This window comes from Centroberyx affinis, unplaced genomic scaffold (genome assembly GCF_046629955.1).
Source record: "Centroberyx affinis isolate AG114_WGS23_722 - 3 ecotype Tasmania unplaced genomic scaffold, CSIRO-AGI_Caff_v1 ptg001908l_1, whole genome shotgun sequence".
In the NCBI taxonomy this organism is placed as follows: Eukaryota; Metazoa; Chordata; class Actinopteri; order Beryciformes; family Berycidae; genus Centroberyx; species Centroberyx affinis.
Genome location: NW_027280271.1, coordinates 302,214 through 328,613, shown reverse-complemented (window position 1 = coordinate 328,613; position 26,400 = coordinate 302,214). Strand labels below are relative to the sequence as shown.

At 41.7% G+C, this 26,400-nt stretch overlaps 1 protein-coding gene across 1 annotated transcript in view; it reads left to right on the top strand.

The window, feature by feature from the left end:
- The first annotated feature begins 884 nt into the window (after nt 1–884).
- The window catches only part of atoh8 (atonal bHLH transcription factor 8), a 33,693-nt gene continuing 8,177 nt past the window's right edge, over nt 885–26,400 (top strand). Inside the window, exons 1-3 of the mRNA XM_071530283.1 lie at nt 885–3,725; nt 4,643–4,798; nt 10,753–10,944. Of these exons, the coding sequence (XP_071386384.1) occupies nt 3,042–3,725; nt 4,643–4,798; nt 10,753–10,944 (1,032 nt within the window). The 5' untranslated portion in view covers nt 885–3,041. The remainder of the gene's footprint in view (nt 3,726–4,642; nt 4,799–10,752; nt 10,945–26,400) is intronic.

The window sequence follows — 26,400 nt, the reverse complement described above, 5'->3', positions numbered from 1 at the left end:
ATAATAATGATAATGATAATAATAATAATAATAATAATAATAATAATAGGATTTCCAGCAATAACAATTCCATATTTTATTTTACATCATATTTAGTAGACCTATTTCAATAGTGTTAATTCTAAACAGGTCATAATTTGAGTTGTATTGTAAGGACAGGTGAACATTTTGACTGTCTATGGTGAAATTAGAGAGATTAGATTAAAATATCCCAACTATAAGAATCATTTCAGGTGTAGGCTTGAGCTCATACGAGAAAAAACGAGCAATAACGAAAGAAAGAAAGAAAGAAAGAAAGAAAGAATTCTTTCTTTAAGTTTACACCAATGTGCACCAGGAGATGACGCTGTTTAACCAGTTTTGTCTTCTCACAGCTGAAATGATATACTAACACTAACATTAATACTAACTATATTAAAATAAAATATTAGTAGCCTACTAACATCAGAACACATACACTGATAACACTAATAAAAATAGCTTACTATAATTCTAACACTAGCCTACTAATACTTACAAATATGAATACTAGCACTATAGTACATAACACTAACGGTAATACTAGGCATACAAATTAACAGATTAGATCCTTTCAATCCATTAATCTAATTTTAATATCTAGGCCTCTCACCATCACCACCAATGGCTGTTCTGAACTAACTCTCACTCTCTCTCTCTCTCTCTCTCTCTCTCTCTCTCTCTCTCTCTCTCTCTCTCTCTCTCTCTCTCTCTCTCTCTCTCTCTCTCTCTCTCTCTCTCTCTCTCTCTCTCTCTCTCTCTCTCTCTCTCTCTCTCTCTCGCTCGCTCGCTCTGTATAGGCTATATATATTTCCAGCTGACACTCAGTGAGGCTCGACACTAGCCAGCCAGTCAGACGCCAGCGGAGCCGGAGCCGGAGCCGGAGAGGAGCGCGAGCCTGCCCCGCCACCAGCTGTCTATTCGTTCTTTATGTTGTGTTATTAATAACGGTAACCGACGTAAACGGTGCGCGGTGTGTTACCAGGCAGATTAGCTGGAGCCACGGAGGACTGGAACCGAGGCTGGGACTTAATTACATCACTTTCTACAGGTGTTAGTCCATTGGAATACTAGGGTAGGACGGAATAACGGAATCGGCTACCAAAATCTGAATATCAAGTATCTAATAAGGAGCAGGCCTAGTGCCACCGTTTGCCTTGAGAACATCTTAAGTCCTCCTTGTCCTGATGTCATGAACTGTCTGTAGTGGAATATTAGAGCTTTCTTCAAGAAGGAAAGCTTCCGATTCTTTGAGGGATGAAAGAGGAGGAAATCTTGCCGTAAAGGTTCAATGATGTTGAGATCTGCTGTTTGGTGAGGCCATGGAAAGAGTTTGATTTCATCCTGCTGTGCATGAAACCAGCAGTGTGTATGGCGGCATTATCATCTTGAACAGGGGAACATCAGCTCCAGTCCTCCCTGGACTGCTGTCACCCAAGCCCTGAACTGTGTTGTTGTTATTGAGACTGGGTCAGTTGCGGTCTAACCCTGTCGGTGAGCTTCCACTTCTGACTGTTCCCCTTGACACATCGATTTTTTTTTGTGTTTGTTTTTGTGACTAATCCATCTGGAATTCAAACACCAACTATTCGTCTTCTGTGTAACTCTGTTAGTTGCCTCCTGTTGCCTTGAAAACGAAAAATATTGGATACAATATTGGACACTGCTGATTGGTATTCAACTTAAGAGTGGTCAGTGTAGCTACTTTTGGAATTGTGATTTAGTTACTTCAAAGTTGAAGTTCTTTTCATGTGGTGTTTCCGTTATTTTGTCCAGCTGCTGTAACTCCACTGGAGCAGCTCTGTGCTCAGTGTGTATCAGTGTGGGTTATTCACAGTGCTGCTATGCAGACTGCCTGGAGCCACACTCAGACTGCTAGACTGTAATCCAGAGTCTGAACAGAGGCTGGGACCGCTTCCACAGAGAGAAACCTTTACAACTAATAAGGCAAGAGCTTTCTGCAGGTGTCAATCCACAGGGACAACTTGTGCAGAATAGCAGATGCTGCACAGCTTTGTGTACCAGTGTGGATTATTCAGAGTGCTGCTATGCAGACAGACTGGAGCCACAGAAAACCTGCTGGTAAAGTTACAGCAATGCACAAAGCTCTGCAGCTCCACTCAGTGCAGTTAAATAGCTTCTGTTTTACAGCAGGGAGCTGAAAGTTTTGTCATCTGTCATTAATGGTGGATTGAGACTTTTTTTATTGAACAAAATAAATACTTTGCTTGTATGTAAAATTGTGAAGACTCACCATATAGACATACTGGAGTCAAAGGTTGAGACTGTAAGCAACAGAAGCCCTTAGATTATATTATCATGATGATGCTAGAAATTTCTCTTCTGTAGTAAATGAAATTTTGTGGAATTGAGACTTTTGTTGGGACAGCTCTGTGTTTGAAGCATAAGCCTGTGCTAGATGGAGCTAAATGTCTCAATGTCAATGCAAATGCTGTTTGCAAGATATTCATGATGCTATACCTTTTATAATAGGCTATTAGCAATTATCATGTCTGCATTGCTACTGCAAAACCGCAGTTTCCTTTAGCCTCTTAAACTTAACTGAGATACATCAGCTGTCAATTAGGCATAGATTGACATAGAATCAACTTTAAAGTTTAAGTTAGTTGAGTTATTGAATACATTTATTCAATAAAGAGGGCTATGGATGAAAATTGGCTCATCTATATGATGTAAGCTTTTATTATTGATATCTGTCATAAATATAGGCGGGTGCAACATTTATTGTGTCTAGTAAGATGAAAATGTACAGGTTTTTATTTTTTATTTTTTCATATTATAATCTGACACATGGTACAAGGACCACAGTGAATGACAGAATAGACAGCAGGCTGTACATCTGACAATAGAGTAGAGAGTAAAAATTAAAAATTAGTTAAGCAATTGATACATGTATTATTATTTGTTTTCGTTTTATTTAGCCCAGTTTAGATGAGAGTAGTTGTTAGTTCTGTTAACTTTATTTCAGTTTAGTTTTGTTCGTTTATACTCGGTGTTGAAAAATGAGGAACCCTCATCTGTTGACCGATTCCTGGAATAAAACAATTAACAGCAACAAAGCAGACCCGGTACTGATATCTGTCCCAGGCATTACCAAGAAGTTCAAGAGGAAGTCCCGTGAGCCCAAACGGCTGTACAACAGCACCACAGACCCTGTGGGTATGCAAACCTACCGAGCGGACATCGTGGATGAAGATTCAGCAGAGGTGACCCATGAAGAACCATGCAATGTCAGCAGGTTGGCTTCAGTACAGAGACAGCTGATGATGCCACAGGAAGAAATGCCCAGTACTACCGGGATCCTACCAGGATTACCAGAGGGCAAAGTGGCTATATCGTCACATAGCACTCAGAGTGGTGCTATAGACATGAGGATTGGTAGTAATGTTCCTTCTATCACGGCAAAACTGACCCAGTTACCTGTCTCTCAGTTCCCTAACACACAGACATCCCACTGGCCGTGTACCATCTCCCAGCCCCAGTCAAACAGACTCAAATTGGGCCTCCGGTCCCCTTTCCCCCCTCTGACAACAACCAACACCAGTCACAACCATCCATCCATCCACCATGTCTTCCCCCAGGACTCCTCTCTGTCTGGCCAAGCTGCAGCCCTGTCTGTCCCTGGAGCCTCCCAGACCTCCCAGTGTAATGGTCATGTTATGGAGACCCAGGTCCATTCACCAAAGGTCAGCTGATCTCTGATCACCGACTTAAATGATGCATTTTACCCAGACTTTCTTCTAAGTGCACAGCAAGCAGAATCAGCACTGTATTGAACAGATTATTCTTATGGCTGGATGACATTGCTGTCTAACCATGTTGAAATTAATAAAAAATTTTACTCAAGTTCTTACATTTTAGTGGGTGCTTGATGAGAAAGGTTTTCATATTGTCCAATACATTGGAACTGTTTCTAGTCATATAGGCTAAAATTCATAAGACAGCATTAGAAATGTCAGTGTTTAACAGTTGAAAATAGTGAATTCATCTTAATCCTAATGATTAATTACTTAATATTCAGACTGTTGAAAAAGCAGTGAAATTAAATGACAATATCTGTCTCTGAAATTAAAAACAGCAACAACGACTTATACAACACCAATTGATTGGTGCATCCCTCGCAACAAATGGGAGTCAATGAACCTGACATTGAAAATATGGTTTAACTGTCCTTGTTTTCTACTCCTACTACTGTTTTCTGCTTATATCAGTTTGACCCCTCCTTGTTTTCTACTCCTAGCAGTGTGCTAAGGTTGAGTCAAGCTTTATAACCCTGGAACACAGTGGTTTTCAATCATGGTCCTTCGTGACCCAAGCGTCTACAAGTTTGCATCACAACAAAACGCTATATCAGCTGATTTTACTGATAGGAGTGAATCAGGCAAATCAGCTGCTGTAGTGTTTGGTTGGAAGGAAAACCTCTACTGTTGGACCTTGATGGCACATGGTGAAACCAATTTGTCGAGATCACAAGTTCAAACCTAGTCTGTTGTAGTTTCTTCCTGGAACAACATAGAAACAGAATAACACGTTAATGACATCATTGTATAGTTGTCTTTTGACTGGTTCTATAATCTGACCCTTCCTTGTTATCTGCTCCTAGGACTCTCCTAGGAAGCGGGCGGGGATGAGTGCTGATCTTCCTGGGCGTATTCCAGAGGTCAAAGCTATCCAGCAGACCAGGAGGTTGCTGGCCAATGCCAGGGAGAGGACCCGCGTCCACACCATCAGCGCTGCCTTCGAGGCCCTGAGGAAACAGGTCAGGCATCTCACAAACTCTATGTTACATCCTCGCAGAGAACTGTGCAGTAAGTTAAAAGAAAGTGGTTTAAAACTGTTCACTAAAAAGTGGGCCACGGGAGGAGGCCAGGGAACAACTGTTGGTGTGCTTTCCCAAACTGATTAGCACATTGGTGCCATCATTGGGGATGTGTTGGTCTCTGGCATTGTTCCAGATGGGCACAGTATCATCATGCCCAGCACTGAAACTTCTCACTGGCTAACGGGCTCAAGGGAACAGACCTCGTCAGATTGTGGGTTGACTGCATCTACAACAAATGTTACTTAAAACAAAAATATTTAAAATATTGTTTTATTTATGCTGGGCATACGTTCAAAACAGCCTATTTAACGGCCAGTTTCATCAATGAATGTGAAACATTTTGAGTTTACAAGTTTACACATTCTTTACAGCTACAAAAAATATTGATGAATATCCAAACGTGTTAAATTTTCCCTCTACTAACGTTTATTTATTCCTTCTGCTCACATTTCATTAATTAGACCCAGTCACTCTCAAACAGAAACAAACATAACACACAATGTCAGCACAAAAACCTGTTGTAGAGAATATTATGCTATGAAGCTGTCAAAGAAAACTCTCAGCCTTCCACCTCACCGGTCAACCCCCTCACCAAAACCCAACACACCCAAATGACTATCTACATGTGAATGTCCATGTAGGGTGAATGTAGCATTTTTTCCAGCTTTTTATTTTTTCAACGGCACTTTGGGAATCTCACTCAAAAATAGCACAAATGTCGATGTACCAATAAATTTAACCAGGTAATATTTCATTGAGATTAAAAAGGAAATCTCTTTTACAAGAGTGACCTGGCCAAGAGGGCAGCATTGAACAACAGTACAAAGTTACATACAAGGACAACATAACAGCATAACAAGAACAACAGTTAACACACACATACAAATTCATTTAAAACAGGTCAGGTAGATTAATGGCAGAGATGCTGTCTTGTCCAGTAAATTTTAGGTATCCTGCAGTATGTCTCGACAACACCTGGGTCTATGAGTGGTTTGCAGCTTTGGCGCTCCCCAGCTTCCACAGCAGTTTGTGTAGCAGTGACATACTTTTTGATCACACCTCAATTGCTCATGTTCCAGACCCAGGGGGGGTATAACCAGAAGCAAGCCTAAAGATGGCAAGATGGTATCTTAGTAAAAGGAAATTTAAAGCTGCAAGTTAGTTGAGTTGCTGCATACCTTTCTTTAATGCAAAACTGCAGTACCAGGGAGAGAAAATCCTGAACCCATTGCCTACATGCAGCCTATTTAAATGGGAAAGTCAAATCGAGTAACCTTACACACCTAGTGTGTGCCAATTAGTGGGCGTGAACCACTTAAAGGGGTAGCCTACAGTATGTCTCCCTGCTACAATCGGAAAGTTGCCTAATCGCGCTGGTCAAAAAATAAAGCCTCTGTGTGCCTGTAATGGTCATGCATATGTAAATTATATGTAAATCTCATTATTTTGGCCACATAATATTTATTTGTAGGCAAGCAATGCAAATCGAGATTGCACCCAATTCGATAATACACCAAATTCATGAGCTAAAGGACCGCACCATCAACTATGACACTGAATGAGAATGCGGTGGGTAGTTAATCGATGAAGCATGGACTGTCTTGGTTGCAATGTGATATCATCATAATGGAGTTGGCTGTGGTTTTAGGAAGGAGTTGGGTGTAGGATGTTGCCGGGTAGCCTCTGTGACCCCCCCAGTGACCCACAAGGGCAGCGTTCTGACATTGCTTTAAATAAATAGAATTTGCCAAGGGCTCAACGGAACTTAAGTAGGAATTGAGTTTGAAATAGACAGGGGATTGGATGGCCTGTCTGGGTTGTTGCGCATCGTTTGAGGTGAAAAACTAGACAATAATAAGATTGGAAAGACAGGTCTGAGATGCTTGGCTGTCAAGATGGATCAAATTTGATTGAGGAGGTAGTCAATTTGGAGCATTGTAGAAAACTGAAGAAGATGAGCAGGAACATAGTTTCAAGTGTATGATCGACCTGGGGAAAGCTGTATCCAGAACAAAGGGTTTAATACAAAGGGAAAGAAGATCTGCGGTTAGCGAGAGCCAGTGGGGTGAAGTGATGGACTCTTGATGCTGAAGGCCTCTAACAAGCAGAGACATTTGAGGATGATTGGTTGGTTGGGGAACCAGACAGTAATTTTGAGAAAAAGTTATTTCTGTCAAGGTACGCTTTGATGGTAGGAGTCATGAGTGATCATGAGGAGTGTTCGTAAGAGATGATGCTTGTCAAAGTAACAAGTAACAAGACAGGAAACAGAGGCTGAATCATTGGTGAAAGGATTGGTAAAATCCTGCACTGTAAGAGGAAAAGGTACTGAGGGCGAGACTGTTGGTGATTGCGTATTGAAACTCATGGATTGAAACAGATGTTGAATATTGTTGCTCAAAATGGTAGAACCAGGGTAGGATTACCCTTTGAATGCAGAGCCAAGCTTCTGAATTTCTGAAAGGAGAAATGAGAAAGAGATTTCTTCGACCATTCATGACTCCACAAGCGAGCAGCAATGATGACTGGATATGTTGACTATAGTGCAGAAGAGGGATGAAGAGAATCGTGGGAGAGCAAGGAAAACTCAGGTGGCTATTTGGCAAAGAAACATCTACCTCTGTAAAAAAAAACCTAAATCCAGCAGAAGGCGTAGCATCTGTAGAGACCTGGATATCATCTGGATGGTGGTCGTCATAAAAGAAGGTGATGCTATTCCAGCTGACAAGGAAGTGTTTCCAAAAACAGGAGTGAGGTGGATGAAGAAGCAAGAGTGGCGTTGTGAGATGATACACAGGGTGAAGTTGACATGGCCCAGAAGTGACAGCAGTTGCCTTTTGCTGCATTGTGGTGCAAGGAGGAAGTTGGAGACGAGTAGACTGATTTGGTTTAGCTTTTTGACTGGCATTGGCTCAAGTTCATGGGCTAGGGGAGAGGAGGGAGGAAATACGACAAAGAAGTCATTGAGGAGATGAAGAAGATGGAATTTTGTGGTTGTTTAGGAGGATCCAGCATAGTGCTTTGGAAAGGAAGTCAAAAAGGTTGCGGTTGCTTTTGCAGCCAAAGGTGAGCCTGACTGCAAAGGGATTCAACTGTTAATGCTGGGTGGAATCCTTCTCAAAATCCTTTGATGAGAAATTGGACAAAGTTTGGATCTGGATGATGACGGAGGGCGGCTAGAGCTGAAACATTGATGGGAGTGGACAGGTGCAGAGGTGTGAGAGAAAGGATATGGGCAGTGTTGCAAGAGTGAAGTTGGTGTTTGCTTGCTGGGTGGGTGGCTGGGCTGTGGAATGGAGAAGATTAGAGACTGAGGGCATATTTGGGGGGTTGGAGGAGGTTGGCATCCCAGTGCCAATGACTATGGTTGAAGGAGGAGACTGTTGGGGGAGAGTAGGATGAGTGTTGAGCTGAGAGAGGGGACAGAGGTGAAAGAGAACAGGGATCCTGGTGCCTGGCAATTTTGCTGGGAGAGAGCGCACACATAATTCCAGTGTTACTGTAGCTGACATCCTGGTGCCAGTACTGTAAGCATGCAGTGAAATTTGTGTGATGACCTGTCTGAAATTGAACATTATTTTTCTCAGGGGCTGGGCCTCTGCTGCGTGGGACATGTGGCTGTGTGATAATGCCCTTCTGTGCATTATCTGGCATGATCACCCCTGGGAGATTTCCTGGTTTGTTTATAGCCATGAGTGTTTCGAATATTTTGGCTTTGTTGTTGGAGCGCTGGAATTTGATACCATTATTTTTTAAAGCCCTTTAGAGCTTAACCACTGTCCAGTCAGAGATTTTTGATGGGAGACAACCCAAGGGCAATCTCGGAACCCATCGTCTATCGGTCTGACGACGATTAGACTCTGGGGGCGACGGCCAATATTTCAGGGTTTCCGGTGTAGCCAGCGGACATCCGGGCCAACACTTTCTCTTCCGTGTGCCGGTCATTGTTGACGTCTACGACTGGATTGTTTCACAAGTTTTTTAAGTCCAGACGACATTTTGGCTAATCTCTATAAACAGATATCTGCATATGAGATGTTGTTTCTCAACTCCAACTCCATTCTCGCGTCTCAAGTTGCTACTGTAAACAATGACCGGCGCACGGAAGAGGAAGGCTTGGCCCCGATGTCCGCTGGCTACACCAGAAACCCTGAAATGTTGGCCGTCGCCCCCAGAGTCTAATCGTCGTCAGACCGATAGACGATGGGTTCCGAGATTGACCCAAGGGAGTCCTGGGTGGAGCATGGGAGTGGAAGCTCCAAGTGCGATGGGTGGTGGTGTTCTGCACAGCGATTAGTTTGGTGTGCTCTGGAGTTGGGGAAAAGTGGCAACTGATAGGGTTTAATTGTCTGCCAGAAACTTCTCGGGCAGGCTACTCTAAGTGAATGACTTGGGGGCGGGGGTCTGAATCTTGGAAGGAGAATATAGACCAGGGATAGGCAACCGTGTGCCATGGAGTGCTGAGAGTATGCAAGTTTTCATTCCAACCAAAGACTACACCAGGTGATTTCACCAATTTGTTTGTCCTCTCTGGTTGAAGGTGTGCTAATCAGTGAGCTGTTGTCTGTGAGCATGGAAGAACAAGGGAATGGAGAGGTAGGACAGGTACGTATTTTAAAGGAGATGGTAGGAAGGGGAGTTGAGATATGTTCCTGCTATTAAAGCTCCAATTATTATAGCACATCCTCTGAAAGGAGGCATATACCCTTTTTACACCAAAATTAGCGTGTATATGCAGGTTTTTTAAACACGGGTAAACCCGCTAAAAATAAGCAATTGACTCCTTTCACATTGCCAGTAGACGAGTTTGCCTTTATGTTTTTTTTTCTGGTGTGTCACGTTCAACGTCACAAACGCGGCCTGGAAAACAGGGTTAGCAAACAGTAGAAAGCAGCATGGAGGCCAGTGACAATGTTACGGTGGTTACTTTTTTTTAATATCTTTTACTTCAGTCTCTCTTTCAAACTCAATGCCGACTGAACGGTGCCATGCCATTGTTCCGATGGCCCATTATTCCGAATTTTCTCCCCTCTCAAACAAACAGAAGCACATGGCTAATTATTATGCAGAATGACGTCATCGGACCTTATGAGTGCAACGGAATTATTATTAACGGTTGGAATTATGCAGCGTTCCATGCAGCAGTGATATTACGATGGTAGTGAGGGCTTAATCCCCTAAGAAGAACAAGCTACTCACGTTTTCTTCATGGACACACATGGTCTGATGTTTGGAGCAGCCGAGTGGTGTAGTTGGTAAGTTACTGGACGTCAGTTCTGACAGCCATATATATATAAAAAATTTAATAAATAACAATAACGTCTGGAACTTCACCACGCGTCATAGCGTCGCAGCGAAAATTAGTGTGTCCACCCGGGTGTCATGTTTACATCACTGCCGATCGGAGCTGGAGCCGAGAATTACCCGTGACTACTGCAGAGTCATTTGACCCGGGAATGAATGCCGATTGCACGCTTTCACACTGAAGACAAAAGCCAGATGTTAGCGGGTGTTAGTGTTTTTTTTGACCAGTGTGAAAGGGGCTATAAAGAGTCTGTCCATTCAGAATGGCTGCTATCATTGCTGCAAGACACTGCTGCCAGCAAATCAGACAGTAAGAGAGAGGATTTTCCATCCTAGAACCTCTGATAAGATCAGAGAATACTCTAATTTTAAAGGGGCTTAAGGTTGCAAGGGTGCCTGCCTTGGTGGTTCAGTCTTACAACTCAAACACGCTATATGTGTATGAAATTGGTGATGAAGGGGCTATATGTAAGATGAAAGCTCTGTGCTCTTACCTAAAGCAACTGAGAAACAAAAAATCTTATCTCTTATCATTTGAAAAAGCATCATTTCCCTCCAACCCTCTCCCTCCATCTCTCTTTTTCTAGGTGCCATGTTACTCCTATGGGCAGAAGCTGTCTAAGCTGGCTATATTACGTATAGCCTGCAACTACATCCTGTCACTAGCTCAGTTGGCTGAACTGGACTACAGTTCAGACCACAGCAGTCTGAGCTTCTCTCAGTGTGTGGAGCAGTGTACCAGGACCCTGCAGGCCGAGGGCAGGAGCAAGAAGAGAAAGGTAAGGCTGCACTGGCTGTGTTAACATACATGAACACTTCTCTTCTTAACTCTGTTAGTATTAAGTATTATAAGTATATGAGCCCTTATATACCCATAAACAACATAGGTGCACAAGCCTAAAACTAGTTTCAAGCACATTTCACATGCTAATGTTTTCATGTCCCAGACCACACCATTGATGCGGCAGCTAGATATTTAGTTTCAATTACTGTAAGGGGCGTTTATTGAAAATCTGGAGTGTTTACTCCTTTGATTTGATTTAGTTTGATTTGTTTGGCCAAGTGAGAACAATTCCATTTGAACTCAGATGACAGCAAATAACCACACTGAAACACCTGAAAATGCATCTCTCGGTCTTCTTCTGAGAGAACAGCAGTGCCATCTCACACAGTGCTCTCTTTCACAAAACTTTTTATCAGTTTTTCCTCAACAAAATGTACTTAGGAAACCAAACTTTTTTGCAATTGCCCGTTTTAAGGTGTGACCCAAAATATAGCATCAATAGCACAACATCACCATCATGGAAGGAACTTTGAATTGACGGGGAGGCATCTATTATTGTGACTATTATTGCGTCATGTTATAGCTTGTGTGTCATATACTTGCCTGGAGATTTTTTCAGCCAACAGAATTTGTGTGTGCCGTAAATTGCCCTGTAATGCTGATCTGAGGTCAGTTTTACAGTTTTCATCTAAATGATTTATGCCAGGAGAAGCTAATCTTATTTGATAAGCCCACTTCCTTTGTAAACAAATGCTCAAGTCATGTTCCAGACTATTGATGGCTAAGGTTTTGGTATAATAGAATCACAATGCACACAGAGTCAAAACCTCTTGTCTGTGCCTTAGATGGATTTTAGATGTGCTTTGAGACTTTATTTCAGTTAATAGGAATGTTAACAGACAACCAATACTAAACCTGATACCCGATAAGTTACTTAACAGGTGAACTCAATGAGATGAGGGGGAAAAAACAAATGACACTGGCATGCTCTTTTAATTACATATATACAGTACATTGCATAGAAATGTTTCATGGCCAGAGACCAAGGAAAATCACTGAAAGTATTTTGTAAAATGTTAAAATATATGGATGTAAAATAATTACAATCAACCAAATCCTGAAGGTTACGTCTGAAAATAAAATGTGTCACATTTCTCCTAGTTGATGGTGGTACACATCCACTGGTCCAATACTGTCCCTGTTCAGTCTGCTTCTACATAAAGAGTAGCTGCAGTGTGTGTGTGTGTGTGTGTGTGTGTGTGTGTGTGTGTGTGTGTGTGTGTGTGTATGTGTGTGTGTATGTGTGTGTGTGTGTCTTCATCAGTGGTCTGACAGGAACAATAGATCAGCAGGGTGGTGGGACCAATTAGCAGCCAGTGCTGTGTTCCGTTGACCAATCAGAAAATGATTGGGACAAATAATCAACAGCTCAGAACTGGATGTATTGACAATGGAGTGTGTGTTTGAGAGTGAGAGAGAGAGAAAAAGTATGAGTGTGTATGTGTGTGCGCATGTGAGAGACAGACAGAGGGAGTGTGTGTGTGTGTGTGTGTGTATATATGTGTGTGTGTGTCATAGTGTGCGTCTGTGTTTGCCCCCCTGTCAACTTCCTCCCTCTCACTCACACACACCATACACAATTACAACTTGTACAACTTGCTTTTCATCACACTGTCTTGTCTCATAAATCAACATCATTCTCAAAACGCTTTCCACAGCAAAAAACACAACATCCAATTTATCAAAGCATCTAATATGGCAACACAACAATGTGAAACTCCGACCTCCTTCGCCCCTACTGCCAACGAAATGGAACGTAATGTAATAAGTAATGTGATTAATTTTTAAATGAGTAATAAGTAAAGAGTAATTGAGTAGTGCTGAAAGTTGCTAGACCTATCGGCTGCCTTTGACACGGTTAACCACCAAATCCGCCTCTCCACAGAAGCTTGGCTTCTCAGGATCTGCTCTCTTCTGGTTTGAGTCCTACCTCTCAGAAAGATCCTTTAGAGTGTCTTGGAGGGGGGGAAGTGTCTAAATCCCTCTGCTTGTCCACGGGGGTACCTCAAGGGTCAGGGCTTGGACCCATTCTCTTTTCAATATACACCACCTCACTTGGTGCAGTCATCCGCTCACATGGCTTCTCATACCATTCATATGCTGACGACACCCAGCTCTTCCTATCGTTCCCGCCAGACGACCCCACAGTCTCGGCATGGATATCGGCATGCCTCGCCGATATCTCGGCATGGATGAAGGAACGCCACCTTCAGCTTAACCTATCAAAGACTGAGCTCCTTGTCATTCCAGCCAGTCCCTCTGTACAACAACAGATCAGTATCCAGCTCGAATCAGCTCAGCTCATTCCTGCAAAGTCTGCCAGAAACTTGGGTGTCATGATTGATGACCAACTAACCTTTAAGGAGCATGTGGCTTCTGTTGCTCGGTCATGTCGATTTGCCCTGTACAACATCAGGAAGATCAGACCCTACCTATCTGAACATGCAGCACAACTCCTGGTACAGGCTCTTGTAATATCACGCCTTGACTACTGCAACTCCTTACAGGCAGGGCTCCCAGCATGTACGCTCAAACCTCTCCAGATGATCCAGAACGCGGCGGCGCTTCTGGTCTTCAACCAGCCCAAAAGAGCACATGTCACTCCGCTGTTCATATCCCTCCACTGGCTCCCAGTTGCTGCTCGCATCAAGTTCAAGTCCTTGATGCTCGCCTACAAAGCAGCAACCAAAACGGCTCCGACCTACCTGAACTCCCTCATTCAGGTCTACGCTCCCTCCTGCTCACTACACTCTGCCAAGGAGCGGCGCCTGGTGCTGCCACCACAACAAGGCCCTAAATCTCTATCCAGACTCTTCTCTTCTGTGGTTCCTCTGTGGTGGAACGAGTTACCAAACTCCATTCAATCCGCAGAGTCCCTCTCAATCTTTAAGAAAAGGCTAAAGACCCAGCTCTTTAGCGAACACCTTCTCACCTGATGGACTGTGTAATTAAATAAAAAACATTTTTTAAATAAAATAAAATAATCTTTATCTGCCTCTATGCACTGCCTCTTGGCTCCTGTGTCCTGTCGGACTACAACTTAGCTTTATGGCACTTACTCTTGTTGTTCTCTCCTGACTAGATCCTTGCTTGTGTTGTATTCAAATCTCATATGTACGTCGCTTTGGATAAAAGCGTCTGCCAAATGGGAAATTGTAATTGTAATTGTAAATACTACTACAAGTACTAAAAAAACCCCCACCTGCAACTGTCTCTAGTGCTACCTCAACTACTTGAAACACTACTATTAGTACTACTAGTACCGCTACTGCTACTAAACATGCACACACACACACACACCCGTCTCCACACACACATGCATACAGAAACATACAGAACACCCATCAGCGTCCACACACACACACACACACACATCAAGTCCAGTCTCTAGTCTAGCTCTCTTCCTTTGTCTCTCTTTCTCTGTTCTCTTTCACTACTCCTACACCCGAAGACTGCTTTCAGGTTATCATGGGCTGTTCTCTGGTCTCAGCACTGTACGCTTGAAAGATGTTATCCCCTGTCATTTTAGCTTTTGTTAACAGTTCTTTAAGCACAGAGACTACCCTCACATTTCAGCCGCTTCTTAAAAAGCCAAATTGGGCCCGGATGTCGAGCAACTATAGACCAATTTCTAAACTCCCATTTCTGTCTACAGTGTTCGACTAATTTGACAGATTTCGTAAGTAATCATTCCCTCTATGAAAAATTAAAATCCGGTTTCCGAGCTCATCATAGCAATGAACCTGCCATACTTAAAGTGTCCATTTACTGAGCTCTGACAATGAGGATTGCACCATTAGTTTTGTTAGATCTCTCTGCTGCTTTTGATACAATGGATTACATTTTAAAGCTGGGGTAGGCAACTTTCTTTTTGTATTATTTGCCGAAAATGTCATAACACCTTTTCAGCTATCAATTAAAATGGTCTGAGATAAAATCAGGCCTCTGTGATAGCCCCTGCCTCTGTTTTCAGGCTGTCCATAATCTCACCGCTCCCGGTAGTAGAGGTCTGCAACCTGACCCGAACCCGACGGGACCCGAGACACGAGAGTGTTGTATGTCAGGTATTGGCCGGGTCGGGCTTGGTTTTTAAATAAATAATTCGGGCTGGAGTTGGGTCGGGCTCTGTCTTTTTTTTTTTCATTTTTCCGCTCCGTCACTCCTGGTGCTGAAAGATGCACAGCGGCTACAGAACCAAAATGGGCTTTTTTCATTTTTGTTTTACTATTTCATTTTCTGTTTTACAAATGATAATGGGAAAATCAAGTCCTTTATAAATGTTGTAGTATCTGCTGTTTCTGACCAGGAAAACGGACAATGCCTTCTCTTTCCGTTTTTCATTTGTGGATTTTGAAATGAAAATCAAACCACCATTCGTTTTTCATATTTTGATTTCTGTTTCTGAAAAGAAAATGGAATGACCAAACACGACATCACTTATCCGCTACATACAATGCTGTCATAACTTCTTTACCTTGGCAATTCACTCAGTCGAAATACTTATACTATATCCCTCATCCCTCAAAGGGCAATTCAAGGCAGCAAGCACAATATAAGTTCAAGTTGAATTTGAACTATAATAAATAATAAATAATAAATAACTGTGCAATTCTGTTCCATCCATCCCTCAAAGGGCAATTCAAGGCAGCAAGCACAATATAAGTTCAAGTTGAATTTGAACTATAATAAATAATAAATAATAAATAACTGTGCAATTCTGTTCCATCCAGAGTCCAAAGGAAAGTGAGAGTGCATTTATCAGTCTATATGCTGTGTGAGAATAACACGCCAGCTTACTCCCATTCACAGCCTGAAGGAAGGGCATCACCATAGGGGCATGTCGGGTTTCAACACCTCACCCCGGCAGTTTCACACCAATTCACACTCATGTGACTCTTAACAACTCACATGACTTCATGGTGTGAATCTCCCTCAGAGGTTAAATGCCGGGGAATTCTAGCCTGATATTCAGACTGAATGGTCATTTCATTACCACTCCATTATTAAGCCTGAAATTGCCTCCTTGTTAGCCGTTTTCTGTGTGGGGAGGGGTTGATTTTCCTGATGTATCTGGCCACTCAGTGACATTGACTGACACTGATGCTAGGCGTATTTACTAACTTCACCAAAAATGTTGGTCGGTTTTGACAAAAATACTGTCTTTGCAAAGACAATATGTTGGTTAATGGGGTGACTTCAACAAATATTATTTTGCCAATACGGCAATGATCAGGAAGTTGTAATGTACCGGTTTAGTTGTTACCATGATGATGTGAAAAGGGCAAATTTTGGGCAGGTTGTGGAGCGATTTAGTGAAGGCCAGAGCTGGCAACAGGAAGTTGTAACGCACCTGTTTCTCAGTGCAGAAGCTGTTACCATGACAATGTGAAAAGGGCCTGTTGGCCAAAAGGGGGCGCGGTGGTGGGCGTGGCATATCACAAAAAGGCGTGTAACTTCCTTGCAGGGTGTTGTCAGACATGGCGGAGGTCTGTGCTCTACTGAGCACATTTTCTAGTTATTAATATTACTTTTATTGTATCCTTGTACAAGCACTTAGAACACTTTGCTATTGTAGTATTCATACAATGCCATTACAGTCATAGTTTATCAGGAGTCTGTCAAAGCAAAATGTCTACCTGGTTCACTTCCCTACGCAGTGGCCACAATTACCCTTGTTTAGAAACATACACTAGCCAAACTGGGTGACCACAGGCCCGGCTCTGGCCTTTTGCTGCCCTAGGTTAGATTGTGGATTGCCTTAGGCAAGATTGTGGAAGGCTTACTAAATCGAGGCCTACTGAAAACCTGAAGCTAGGGCTAGGGCTAGGTTGTCCATGCCAAATAATTTTGTAGACATGAGTAAGACTACTAACTAGCCCCGGTGGTTTCAAAGCTAATTCTGATATTTCCAACAGCACCTTGAAGCAGCATAATGCTCATTTGTTAGGGCGACTCGGCCGCAAATTTCTGCACAACATAGTCTGTCACTGTCAGCTCAGCATATAAAAGGTGCAATTTACCAATTTACAATTTAAGTAAATTTGGCAGGAGGAGATGGGCCCCCACCTAGTGGGAGATGGGCTATTTCATGAGTAGTATCACAAACTGTTACCACGCATTCTGATTCACATGGATTTCTTTTCTTCTATATATAATTTCATACCTAAATAAATAAATAAATGTTTTAAGATTTTTCTAATTTCATAATTTTCATAACTGCAACTGTATGGTCCATGTATTTATACATGGACCATTTATTTGAAAAATGAAAAGAACACAAAGATAAATTACAAACGAAATCCAAACATTATGAATGGCATGTAATGTTAGACTAATTGGGTTCGCCAAATAGATCTGTGGAATACAAGTGATGTCATGAACAGGCACATAAAGCACACCTAACCCGAAACCTCAATTTTCTGTGCTCTGTTCTTGTCTGCACATATTAAATACCAGTGGAATTCTCTTGCAGAATACTATTTTGATAAAAGCAAGCTGGCACTGTACGTATAGATCTGCACGTTCCCGAAGCAGTGCTCAGATATACGTACTTTGCCTATCCTCTGAGATGACGTCTCACAAAAATATCAGCCTTTTTAAAAAAAAAAATCCTTCATGATTAATGATTAAAGTTTAATTTTCACCTCTGTCCGGCTCCAGCCTCTTTCAGGCATAGTTTCTGAGATCCTTTGAGACTCCAGCCTCCAGAAAATGTAGGTTGGACTCTGTGTTCGGTGGTCTAGGAGAGAAAGTTGTAGGCGTCTAATACTGCCGTGAGAGATTTTACCATGGAGTCTATGGAACACCCGGTGCGTCCTATACAGACGCGAAAGGGAACCTTTTGCGTCGCTATCGTGACGCCAAAGGATTTGACAAAAAGTCAGCATAGGACAAGTTGGGAATGTGAACGGGTTGGAAATAGACACGACTATAAACAGGAAGTAGTCTCACATTGAAGTAGCGCAGTGGAAAGTAAGGGTGTCGTGGTTGGGGTTTTGGATGGGCGTATGCATTTGCCTTCAGTGCTGGCAACTAGGGTTCAATTCCTAGCTTTTATGAAGGAAATTTCTACCGTGAGTCAAATTCTATTTTTTAGCTAAAGTTTTTTCTTATTTAGCCAACCTTTAGCTGGAAATGCTATGTCCAATTTGTGCTCGCCACAGAATCAAATTTGTGTTAGTCACAGAATCCAATTTGTGGTGGAGGGATTTAATTTTCAGAGTTTCAGAGTTTGTGCACATTTCACGACTTTTTATGAGATCATGTTGATGGGGAAAATGCTTTCTGGGCTGCATGAGAATTTTAAGCTGCAGTACTAATGTCAGCCACCATGCCAAATTGGCAGCAAGGCTTAGACCTGACCCACAGAGGCTGGGTAATAGAGGTCTTCACGACCCGAACCCTAATGGACGCGGGAAATTTGTTCCAAGATCCGATTGGACACGATAATTTTTTTAAATATATACCGACCCGTTTTTGCCGGAGATATTACAGACCCGACCCGGTGCATGTCCGAGAGGAGAGAGACCTGAGACCCGAGACCTCGGGTCGACCCGACAAACCCGGTAATTAAAATTGCTACTAAAAATGCCACTTCTACTGCTAAAAATGTTTATCATGTCGGATACAACATATGGTAGCCTAATAAAGGGAGATCAAAATAACAGAAAGACTTGCCAAGTTGTGCCATTCTACAGTTTGTCCAGTAGATGACAGTGAGACTCCATAATGGAATCTAGCAGCTACGTAGCCTACAATAGGCTAAGTGACAAGGAAATTATATTAAATTATTATTAAATTAAATTAAATTAAATTCATTTTCTTTTAGCTCACCTCAGTGAAGAAGGTATCCATCTTTGCGCCTTTCCTCCGCTCCAACTCGCTGGCGCTGCTCAACGTTTTTTTCACCTTATTTTCGCTCTTGTAATCTGATCCTAGGTCAGCCTAATCATTTTCTCATCTCGTCACGTGATCAGCGCTGATCACGGGTCTTCTCAGATCCTCTCGGGTATTACACATAATGATAAAAAGACCCGGAACCCGCAGTAATAGAATGGGACCCGACCCGGACCCGATTGACCATAATAAAACGTGGACCCGAACCCGTACGGGTCCCGGCTCGGGTCTCGGATCCTAGGGTCCGGGTAGACCCGTGAAGACCTCTACTGGGTAAGACCAAACAGTGCTCTCCTCACCTTGTATTGACAGATGCTTGCTCACTTTTTTTTTAAATGTATGCGTGAGAAAAAAATCCCAGCAAATAGGTATGGAATTTATTAAGTTTGGATAATGCTAACAGGGTAATATGTTATGATACTGAAAGACAACTAACCTAATGGAGCAAAGCAATATAATATAGTGGATCTGTTCTTCTTGAAAGAATGGTGTGGTTATTACAGGACTGTGGTAACTTAAACCAGTGTTTCCCAAACTTTTTTTCTGGGGACCCATTTTTTAAAAATGACAAACCATCGCGACCCAATTCACAATAGGCCTTATCTGTAAATCGTGAGAAGAGCGAATTGAATGTGCATAAATGAACGTTCCTGACCATTTTTACTGCCATTTCCGCATCACCTTATATTATCTTGAATAGGTAAACCAGCCACTTTGAAGAGATATACGTTTGATAAATCACAACTTCGTTTTATGCACATGTTATTAAAAACATATACACATGTTAAATACTTTATAAATGAGACCAAATAAACGCATTTAGGCAGAGTTAACAGGGTATCTCATTGTTTTTATTTCCTCTCATCAGTAAAACAATATACACATTTTAACTTTATAAATATGATGTTCTCTTCTTAGTAGGAGGCTCTTCACCTGATCCCTCGACCCTTCCATCTGTGCTGTCATCAGCGGGTTGAATGTGACCGGTAGCAGGGGTCGGTTCACGTCCATCCTCATGCTAGCTTCCCTCACAGGCAGTAGTTTGGCTAATGTTAGCTGTAGTCTGGTCTTTAGCTGGGCCTTTCTTTCTTATTAGCCAAGCATCCATTTCTTGTGGCCGGCTGCAGAATCTGGTGGAAACCGTGTGGTAGAAATACCAACGAGCTCCCTCATGTGGCTCAAAGGTGTACTGCAGTTATACATCTTAAATAAAAGACTATGGAAGAAATTCTGCAAATTTAATTGGGGACCCAAATAAAATCTCCTGCGACCCACCTGTGGGTCACAACCCAGTCTTTGGGAATGACTGACTTAAACTACAGCAACAGTTGATGCTGCACACCTAGCTAGGCACTGTGGGGCTGTACAGCATTTGTACTTGTTTAGGTATCTCCCTTTTTTCACACTGCTTATATATTTATATATATTATTTGCACACAGCTACTTCTCCAGTGGATCTCCATGATGGAGACAGATATGGCTGATAGGAGATAGATAGATGAACCAAGCAGATCAAGCTACGGATTACTGTATAAAGGCAGTAGCCAGATTTCATTACTCTTCCTCACCAATTTGACGATAATCTGACAATAATCAGAAAATGTTACACTGTCACTTTGCATCAAACTCCATGGGCCATGATTCACATTTTGGGGCAAGTGGGTAATTTAGCCAGCAACTATAACTGCTACCAGTTTTTTCCAACATGCTTCTGTTAGGGGTGTAACGATTCACCGCTTCAATCCAATGCCCCAGGCTTCATGACTAAGATACGACTGCATCGTTTGAAACTTGATTCGAGCCAAAGCTGGGAGGGAATCACAGCTGAATTGATGCAGGCCTCTCTGTATGGGAAAAGCCTGATATGACAGGTGTATCTTGTTTTTATTTTAGCTCCTAATTTATTTCAGTGAGGGTTCATGTGTCCCCCTGCCCCTCGCTCAAAGAGAACAAACCACCATGCTCATCTGCCCAATGTGCTTGTTGATTTGTCAAGGATGTCGACCGACGGAGAGCAAATATACAACACACCAAATACCTATAAATTGCAAGATTAGACTCATTTTGGGTTTTATAATGAAGTTGGAAAATGTGATAAAAGTGTGGTAATATGTAAAACTTGCTGAGCAGCAGTGAAAGGTAGATCCAAGTAGCAAAAATGCTATTCTCAAAAACACTTCTTATATATTTTCTTAACTTTCTTCTTATGTTTATTTATATAAATGGTATTCTTGAAATGAAAGTTCTCAAATTTGTTCTTGATTTTTTTCTTAACTTTAAGACAACCCTTCAGCTGTCTTAAAATTCCTACAGTGAAAAGGTAAGCCTCTAATATCATATATTTAAACACATTTTAGACAAGTAGGTTATAGTTCAAAGTCTTCATAGGTTCCCCTACACCTAACATTAAGATGAACATTTATTGTAAAGCTTTATTTGGTGTAGGGCCAGGTAGGCCTCTGTCTCATGTCTGTTGAAAATAAGCTAGCAAATTTTACAGTTACCAACAGCAACCGATGTTTAAATCTTTGCTCTAGTTGCCCTAAATAGGTTTTTACCCAATTGTTTTGTAGATGGAAGCACTTTGGGTTGCCTTCTTGCCTTGTCTTCTAGCCTCAATGGCAGTAAGCCTAAAGTTTATTAACCAGAATTAATTAATTAATTAACTATTTTGAGAAGTTCTTAAGTTGGAAAATTAAAGAAACTAACTACTACTAAACTAAACTAACTACTAAGAAAATATTGAGGAATTGCACTTAAGAGCCTTCTTAAGAACTTCCTAAAATTTCCTCTTATGTAATTTCTTAAAAACACATTGGTGAATCTGGCCCCTGGTAAGTCTAAAGCTTAGTTTATACCTGACGCAGTCACTAGGTCGCGAGGTTCACATGCCACAAATTACGCAATCGCAAACCTGGCAACAGACCCGTGCGAGGTCGCTTCGCTTGGTCGCGCACCTCCCAGATTTTGTTGTGAGCCGCGCGAGTGTTGCTCAGTCCAAAATGTATGAATTTGAGGGAAGACTTGCTGAGCTGGTATGCTCATACCAGCATTTGTACAACCCATCATTGAGAGATTACAAAGAGCATCAAATGGCTCAAAACTTCCTGCTTTATAAAAAAAATTATTTTCTCTCTACCGACCCCTGTCTTTGTGGAGAATACTGCAAGGGAGAATGCGGCAAGTATAAATGTCTTCATGCTCTGTTGAAGTGCGCGCGCCATCTGCGAAAGCACCCGGGCGAAAGTATAACCAAGCCTTAAGAGACGCTATGGACTCGCTGTTGGAGAGAGTTTATCGAATTGTATTGAATTGTTGGCTGCTTAAAATGTATCTTAGTATTTCAATTTGTTTTGATTTATTTTTATACATATTTTCATGTTGAATTGTTCGGATATATAAAACTCTACAAAAATTGTAACCCCTTGTAAAGGAAACTGTCAACCTATGTTGAACTATTTTTAAAAGGGGATGTGAGAAATAACCAAATAAAAAATAAGTTTAAAGAAAAAAAAAAGTATCTTAGGTGCATCAAATCATTTCGTACCGAGATGCGTATTAAATCTATCTCAGAAGGAGAGATACACACTCTTAGATTCTGTACTTTCAAGTGGATATTGTCTGCTTTTGTTTAGTAGAGCTGATTGTATTAATGTGAATATAGCTGATAATATTGATTTTTATTATTTTGAACTGCTGACATCAGTGGATTCGCTGCCCTCTTTGCTGCCTGTGTTGACACACTTCTGGAATTTGTGATGCCAAGTGTGAGATATCAGAACTGACAAAAAATTACCACTAAGAGGCTGATATATATATTTTTTTCCAGTCTGCGACTTGTATTTATGGTAAATCTGATATGTATATGACATAAAAGCCCACTATGTTTCACATTTTGGACAGTCTGGTCTTCAGTTTGCAAGGGATATTGTTTGTCTTAGGGATCTGTCTGTGTAACAGTGCTCAGAATGGAAAACAAGTCCAACATCAGCAAATCATACGATAACAGGATGAAATTTTATTGATCTCTGTGGGGAAATTGAGTCATCGCAGCAGCAAATAGTAAAAGGATACAGCAAAGAAAAATAGATTATGAATAAGAATAGAGCCAATGGGGAGTATTAAATATAATGCAACTGAGAATTACAACACTACAATGTGTTAAGTAAGAAGGTTAAGTAGGAAGCAAGAGGGTGTGTAAATAACAGCAGGACATCATACAGTTAAGAAAGTTTCTGTCATTTTTTTTTGTCGACTTGAGCTGAACGTTAACATGGTTGTATGGCCCAAAGCCCCCATGAAACACAATCCCATTGGAAATAATCCATGTGGATATTTCAAAAAATATATTGGAAAGTGATTGTCTTTGGACAAAAAGGTAAAGTAGTAGTAGTTGTGTGGTAGAAATTAAAAGACATGGTGGACTAGGTGTGTACAACTCTCAAATCCAACTTCACACTAATACAGTCATGCTGCTCTTTTAGAAGGAAACTAGCTGAGGGCTTTTTCCCCTGCTGGCGGGCTGTTACTGTGTGTGTGTGTGAGTGTGAGTGTGAGTGTGAGTGTGTGTGTGTGCGTGTGTGTGTGTGTGTGTGTGTGTGTGCTCTAGAAGTCCCAGACACCAGATGTTTAGAGTGAAGGGGGAAGTGGAGCTGGCGCCATGAAGGGCAGAGGGCAGTGAGAAGGCACGCGAACTGAAACCACACACACACACACACACACACACACACACACACACACACACAGACACACACACACACACTTGGCACATTCCCCAGCAGCCTCTCCAACACATTCCCCTACTCTGCCTCCCCAGGCCATCTGCTCCGACACACTTTGAAACAAGGAAGGAAAAAAACACGGTGATCATCAGTCTGTCAGCCGGCAGCAGCTGCTCAAGAGACAGAGGGAGAGACAGGGGGGAGAGAGGAGGGGGGTAGTGGGGGCTGTGGGAGAGGGGTGGGGGTGGGGTGGATAAAGGAGGAGTGCAGCAGAGGGCTAGAGGGTTTCTGGCTAGAATTAAATGCTTTTCTTTCTCAGAGCAGAGCCACTGAGTCTGACAGGAAAGTTTCCAGGGAAAAAAGAGTTTTTTTTCTACTGCTCCAGCATGCTGATTATGCACTACTATAGACATAAAGTCACACAAGCAACAGGAAAAATAACTGAACTGGAACCTAACCTAACTGGAAGAAAGTTGCTTCTTCTGTCGCTTTTACACAGTTATAGGGCGGATCTCTGAGCTCTTTTCAAATGGGAATAATATTATTTTAACATTAATTAATCTACCATGCACGTAATTTTGGGAGAAGATTTTGAAGATTAGATTAGATGAAAGCCAACAGAGGTATCAGTACAACTAACTGAGGCAAAACTAAATGTGAGGTATAACATTTTGTAATAATGTGCAGTATAAAATAAGTGAGAAATTAAAATAAGGGTTAATTATTTGAGGCCAGCCTTAAACAGAGTGCACATGTGTTATTCATAAAGTTGTGGATTAAGTAGATTAAATCAGTATTTGTGAACATCAGCAGCCATGGCTCCGGTCTGTCCTGTTGCTTAGACTGTTCTTGAAGCTGTTTCATAGACTGACATTGTGGAGTTATAGAGTAGCAGTCTGATCCTTTACAACCAATGAGTTCATTACACAGCGTTCTTGCTTAGATCCAAGTTTAAAGCAACTGTGGCTAAAAGTTAGGAACATTCTCTCTTTAGATCCAACACACAAAAACACTGCAATCTGCTGGATGACTTTGAATTAACATTAAATTTACATGAACTAATGCAAAATGACACAGTGGGTCATATGATCATCACGTGGAATCCAGTATCAAAGGATACCCACTGTGCACCAGACATTTCAATGTTGCATCTATGCCAGGGGCACTCAAATTTTTTTATTTAAGGTTCGCTTATGATTTTTACACAAGTTCAGTGGTCCGGAACAATGCCAGTAAAACGCACCGACATAAATCAACGTCCATAACTTGTCCATAACATAACTTAAACATACGGAGCCCCTCTGGGGTCACATGGTAGAAAAAAAACTGGATGTGTAAATCCGTGCGCTCAGATTCACAAAAAAGCACAATAAATGCTAAATTACACATAAAAGCTGTGAAACTCCAAAAACACAAAGCTAAATCAATTTAACTCATTTCACTATCGTTAAATCTGCCGTTAAATCTAGATAACATCGAACTTACTTGGTGGATGTGGTCACCGTGGTCCATGCAAGGCAGGTCCATTCACTGAAGAACAGAAGAGTGCATGTAACCGTGCGAACGGATTTGTAAACTGTGCAAACGGATTTGTAAACCATTTCACAATTCGTTCGCACAGTTTACAAATCCTTCAGCGAATGGACCTGCCTTGCATGGGCCGCGGTGACCACATCCACCAAGTAAGTTCAATGTTTGGAGTTTCACAGCTTTTATGTGTAATTTAGCATTTATTGTGCTTTTTTGTGAATCCGAGGGCACGGTTTTGAAATCCACAGTTTACAAATCCGTTCGCACGGATTTACACATTGAGGTTTTTTTTCTACCATGTGACCCCAGAGGGGCTCCGTATAAACATAACTTAAAATACACACATTCAATAGTACAGCATGGTGGCTTGAATCAGTTGGAGAAATGGCACTGTTTGCCTGTAACCAATGCCTTGAACCTGGGCACAAAAGGTGTGATTGCCAGGCGGAGGCACTGACCCAAGTGTTCACTGGTCAAACTGCTGCGGTAGGAGTTTTTCACAATGTTCATTGTGGAAAATCCAGATATGCGGAATGGCAATAACGTTCGCAGGTCCCGGGCCTCTGACTGACAGTGACAATTTGTTGTCATAGCAATGACATTACGCTTTGTGTGATTGGACCAAAGCGAATGCATCCATAGAAACTGATGACGGGCGTGCGGCACACACACACACACACACACACACACACAAGCGGCTCGGTGAAAGTGTGTCGGACACAAGAAAATATATTGCTACATTAACTAACGTTACATTAACTTCTGTCTAATGTGACACAAGATCTGGTCCGGATTGATTTGTAGTTCAGAATCACAATCAGAATCCGATCCTTTTATTGGCCAAGTATATTTGCACATACAAGAATTTAGCTTAGTGGTTGCTTGTGTACTTGTGTACTAAGACAGAAGGAATAAAACACAATATAAACCAATAAAAACAGTTTATACAAAACAAGGAAAACAGTATATATATAAAACAGTATATAAACAACTCAAAAACAAAATAGAAACGTAGAAGAAAAGATGAGATCAGAAACAAATACAGAATATAGTTATTGTTCGGTCCGGTATGTATAGCCCAGTTTTAGAACAACTATTACATACATCAAAAATATGCATCGGAGAAGTACAAAATAATGCTGTATTTTTGTCATTTACCCCAGAAGACATAGTCTACTAAACTTTCACTTTTAAACCCTATGAAGCCTAATGTTAGCCTAGACGTCTATACCCACTTCAATGTC